Source organism: Nuphar pumila, chromosome 10, assembly GCF_984573655.1.
Source record: "Nuphar pumila chromosome 10, dmNupPumi1.hap1.1, whole genome shotgun sequence".
In the NCBI taxonomy this organism is placed as follows: Eukaryota; Viridiplantae; Streptophyta; class Magnoliopsida; order Nymphaeales; family Nymphaeaceae; genus Nuphar; species Nuphar pumila.
In genome coordinates, this window is record NC_143258.1 from 115932604 (window position 1) to 115937918 (window position 5315).

Consider the following 5315-nt stretch of genomic DNA (forward strand, 5'->3'; position numbering starts at 1 on the left):
AAATAAACGAATACAAAACACATTGAATTATCTAATTAACTTATTTAAATTATACCTAAAATTTGGAGTGCTTTAATGATGAGAGAGAGCCAAATCAAATAAAACTTATCATAGAGCTCTTGGAAATAAAAGAATACAAGAAGAAATAACTAATTAACTTGTTTAAATTAAAACATAATCATACCTTGGATTTTGAGTGCTTTCATGATCAAAGAGAGTCATTAATGTGACCCCCATTTCCTCTCTCTCTGTCTCCTTTATGCTGATGGGTTATTTTATGTCAGTTTCTAGTGGGTGGTGCCTCTGCTCATTCTACTGCGGTTGCTTTCCTTTGCCTCTCTTTATTTCTGCGTGAGCAGGCTGCCATTGACTGGCCCTTCCCTTCTTCATTGACTGATAAAACCGCGCAATTCTCGTGAGAAGAGTACTATCGCCTTCAAAGGCTCTGCTTTCCCTCTGAGGGGAAAAGAGGGTGGGGTTTTTATTGCCTTCCCCAACACCTCTATTAGGAAACTGAAGGCACCATTTTGATCTCTTGGCTTCGCTGGGGTCTGTTACAATTTGTGGGCATTTGGGGTCCCTTCTCAGATGGCTTAGATTTATGGTATGTATCCCAAAACCCTCAAGTTCTAGAGGAAAGTGTCAGAAAAAAACTGCTATTTTTTGGTTGCCTTGAATGAGAGAAAGAATGGCCTTTTGGGGCTATGCTCATATTGGTATGTCAGTGTAGACAAGGAAGTTCTACATATTGAAAGAAAAAAAAATTGGTTGTCCATGTTGGAGGAACAGAGTTTGGTTTTGTTTATTGTGCTTATTCTTTTTCTCTGTTTCCAAGAATTTGGTTAAAAGTTTGGATTTTGAGCAATTGGGAGGGTACTGGAATTGTTTTCTACCTGTTTGTGGATGAACTGATTAAAATTTTGGGTCTTGAGTAGAAAAGGTTGAATTTTTAGTTCTGAGGTTTTAAGTTTAGATTTGTAAAAAGTCTCTCATTGAATTTTTTATTTCTGGGGTTTTTACTTTACTTATCTAAAAAAAGTATCTCTCTCTCTCTCAGGGCCTTTGTTATTTCCCCATATGAGAGAAGTGATTGTTGGGTATTTGCTCCTTGCAGTTTTTAGTAAACACCACAAAGAAGAAAGAAGTTGAGATTTTGAGTTGGTAATGTGGATGTTGTATTCGAAATTTTTTTAGTTGTTTGCTATTGCTATATATGTACTCTGTCAGAGTGGTTTTGGGTATTATATCCATCTGAGAGAAGGGCCTGAAGAACATACTTGTACCGGTTGCATCTTTTCCTTTCTAAAGGTTGATGGAAGCTTTGAGTCTTTAGTGGCATTAAAAGAGTTGGGTGTTTTTTTTTTCTGAGGGATCCCATGGCTTGGTTTTGCCTTTCTCCTGTTCTGGTGGTTATGGTTATGGTGATCTTATGTCCGAATGCGAATGCTCAGAAAGATGATGGCTCCATTATGTTAGCTCTCAGAAAAGAGATTGGAGGGCCTGGTTGGGTTGCCAATGACACTGATTACTGTTCTTGGAATGGTGTGACATGTAATTCGAATCGGTCGGTGGAAATGTTGCAGCTATCCCACTGCGACCTTACTGGCAACCTATCCCTGCTTTCCGAGCTCAAGGCTCTGAAATGGATCGACCTGTCTTTTAATGGTTTCCAGGGTGCAATTCCTTCGGTTTTGGGCCTATTGACGGAAGTAGAGTTTCTGGATTTGTCGATGAATAAGTTCAATATCTCAATCCCTCCTTCTTTGGGTGGTATGCAAAGCCTTCGGTCACTAAACCTCTCAATTAATTTACTCACAGGTGGTATTCCTCCTGAGCTTTCTTCTCTTCGTCAGTTGGAGAATCTCAATTTGAATCGCAACAAGCTGACTGGAAAAATCCCTGAAGAATTTTCCTTTTTACCTAATTTACGGGAACTTCAATTGTCTGGGAACCGACTTAAAGGGTCCATTCCAAATTGGGTTGGTGACTTAGCCAAACTTCAAATCTTCACTGCTTATGAGAATGCATTGGGTGGAACACTCCCTGAAAATCTGGGTTCAGTTTCCAACCTCCAACTGCTGAACCTCCATTCAAACTCACTTGGCGGGCCAATACCAGAGAGCATTTTTACTTCTGGTAAACTTGAAATCCTAGTATTATCCATGAACAATTTCAGTGGGAGTCTGCCTGCATCCATTGGAAAGTGTACAGGATTGTCAAATCTTCGAATAGGAAACAATGGACTTACAGGAAGCATCCCTACTTCTATTGGAAACATCATCAGCCTCACATATTTTGAGGCAAATGACAATCTCCTGTCAGGCACTATCATTGCGGAATTTTCAACGTGCTCTAACCTTACATTGCTGAACTTGGCGTCAAATGGGTTCACAGGAAGGGTTCCTCCTGAGCTTGGAGACCTTGTAAACCTTCAAGAGTTGATCCTTTCCGGAAATAGTCTCATCGGAGACATCCCAAGATCTCTTCTTAATTGTAAGAATCTCAGCAAACTCGATCTCAGCGGCAACCATTTAAATGGCAGTATACCTAAAGACATCTGCAACATGTCAAGGCTTCAGTATCTACTACTAGGCCAGAATTTAATTCTAGGGGAGATACCTCCCCAGATTGGATACTGTAACAGACTGCTGGAGTTACAACTTGGTAGTAACTATTTGACAGGTAATATACCGCCTGAGGTTGGTAATATTAGAAATCTGCAGATTGCACTGAATCTAAGCTTCAATCATCTTCGTGGGCTGATTCCTCGTGATTTGGGGAAACTTGACAGCCTTGTTTCTTTGGATATCTCCAACAATCAGTTGTCAGGAAACATCCCACCTGAACTGAAGGGCATGTCAAGCTTGATTGAAGTTAACTTCTCCCATAATCTCCTTACAGGACAAATACCTAGTTTTAAGCCATTCCAGAAAAGTTCAATTTCTAGTTTTGTTGGTAACAGTGAGTTATGTGGAGAACCACTGAAGCCATGCCCGGGACTCAATGAGCCACGATCCACCCATCACAAAGTCTCCTATAAAACAGTACTTGCTGTCATTGGTTCTGCATTGGCCGTCTTGGCTACAGTATCAGTTGTGGTACTCTTGTTCATGGCTAGAGAGAGGCAAGAAATGGATGCAGCAGCTGCTGCCGCTGCTGCTCCTGTTGCTACCAATGAAACTCCTACTTCACCTCTCATCATTGCAGGCAATGTGTTTGTTGAGAGCTTGAAACAAGCCGTTGATTTCAACGCTGCTGTCAAAGCTACTCTGAATGATTCAAATAAGCTCGGTGGTAGCACTTTCAGCACTGTTTATAAGACTGTCATGCCTTCAGGACTAGTTTTGTCTGTGAGAAGGCTGAAATCTATGGACAGAGCGATAACACACCACCAAAACAAGATGATCAGAGAGATTGAGAGGCTAGGGAGAATCTCCCATGATAACCTGATGAGGCCTATTGGTTTTGTTATATATGATGATGTTGCTCTGCTGTTGCATCATTACTTTCCGAATGGAACATTAGCACAGCTTTTGCACTACAATCCTGAAACTGAATCTGAACCAGATTGGCCTAGGCGGCTTGCTATTTCCATTGGAGTAGCAGAAGGATTAGCATTCCTCCATCATGTTGCAATAATTCACCTGGATATTTCTTCAGCCAACATATTCTTAGATGCTAGTTTCACCCCACTGCTTGGAGAAATAGAGATATCAAAGCTCTTGGATCCATCTCGAGGCACTGCAAGTATAAGTGCCGTTGCAGGCTCATTTGGTTACATTCCGCCAGGTACAAGTGCTTTGCATGAATCTGTAATTCATTGCCATCATAATTACCTCTATAATCATCCCAAATTGTGACTTTGCTCCCACAACTTGTGTCACTCAAGTTGACCAATCACAATCCTTGTCTTGGTTAACAGGGTCCTTTGCCAACATGAGCTTGTCCAAGTTGGTGACAAAGTTGCATCATACTGTTGCTGGATGTAGCCTTTTTAGATGCCTCATTCGGCCAGTTGATATTGCTTTTCAAAAATTGTGGCATCTTATATTGTTTTCTTATATATTATCCAGAGTATGCGTACACCATGCAAGTTACAGCACCTGGAAATGTTTACAGCTATGGAGTTGTCTTGCTTGAGATTCTCACAAGCAGATTACCAGTGGATGAGGCCTTCGGCGAGGGTGTGGATTTGGTGAAGTGGGTTCATAATGCATCCCTAAGGGGAGAAACCGCAGAGCAGATTCTGGACCCAAACCTGAGTACTGTTTCTTTTTCATGGAGAAAACAAATGCTTGCAGCACTGAAAATAGCAATGCTTTGCACGGATAGTGCACCTACCAAAAGGCCCAAGATGAAGAAGGTAATTGAGATGCTTCAAGAAGTTAAACAGAGTTGATGTCACTGAATTTTTGGTGTTTGGTGCTTTAATTGGTTGAGATCTCGTAGACAGAGAATTGTAACACAATACTTGGCTGTTTGAAAAATGAAAGAAAGTTGATACACGGGATATTGAAATTTCCACCGTACAAATCCAATTGTTTGTCATTGTCTACCAATAGAGCTAAATGAATGCCAAAGTGTTGGGCTGCCATTTGATCGGGCAGCAGTGTAATAGGATGGTCAAGTACGGTATATGGTGGGCTCCTACCAGAAGTGTTTATAACTCTATAAGATTTTCTCTTCCTTTTGTCATTGTTCAATGTGTTCTTGTGATTGTATGGAAAGGGTTCTTTACTAGAATGGGGCAGAGCTCTCCGTCTCCAAGTTGATGTCTGGATGTATTTCAAGTGATGGTTCATGAGATGATAGACATGGAATAAGTCCGGCATTTTTTGCGTTCATGCTAGATTTGAAGCATATGATTTCTAGGAATACTGCTGATTCTGTACAGGTAAAAGTGATGTAAGCTAATGCTAAAAAAATTTGCTTATCGAATTTAAATTTGTTTATGTACACATCATTGCATACCAAGTTGATGAAAATGATTTACCTAGAAGTCCATCTCTTTTGTTGCATGCATTAGAAAGCTTTTAAGGTATATTCTTCCTCGCATAGGCTGCTGTCTACCATCAACAGCATTCTATAATTGCCTGGTCTATGGGGTTGAATATTAGAAAGATTTTAAGGTATGTTCTTCCTCCTTGTATACGCTGCAGTCTACCATCAGCATCATTCTGTAATTGCTTGGTCTATGGGGCTAGTTCAACCCCATAATCCTCTGTAGTTCCAAATACTAGGTGATTGCCTTGGTTACTGAACCCCTACTGCCTAAGATGCTCAGCCTTTCTTTATTATTATTCTTTTAATTTCTC

The 5315-nt window shown here is 40.6% G+C and overlaps 1 protein-coding gene across 1 annotated transcript; it reads left to right on the plus strand.

Moving 5' to 3' along the window:
* The first annotated feature begins 279 nt into the window (after nt 1-279).
* On the plus strand, nt 280-4747 carry LOC149828017 (leucine-rich repeat receptor-like tyrosine-protein kinase PXC3). Its single transcript, XM_090018319.1, has 2 exons — nt 280-3789; nt 4074-4747. Exons 1-2 carry the CDS (start codon nt 1377-1379, stop codon nt 4397-4399), a joined length of 2739 nt encoding a protein of 912 aa, XP_089874445.1. The 5' UTR covers nt 280-1376; the 3' UTR covers nt 4400-4747.
* The last annotated feature ends 568 nt before the right edge of the window (nt 4748-5315 follow it).

Excerpts from the sequence above, each read along its gene's own strand:
- LOC149828017 (XM_090018319.1), top strand. The coding sequence starts at position 1,377 with ATGGCTTGGTTTTGCCTTTCTCCTGTTCTGGTGGTTATGGTTATGGTG. Across the intron at positions 3,790-4,073 it reads ATTTGGTTACATTCCGCCAG|AGTATGCGTACACCATGCAA; the intron begins GTACAAGTGCTT and ends TATATTATCCAG.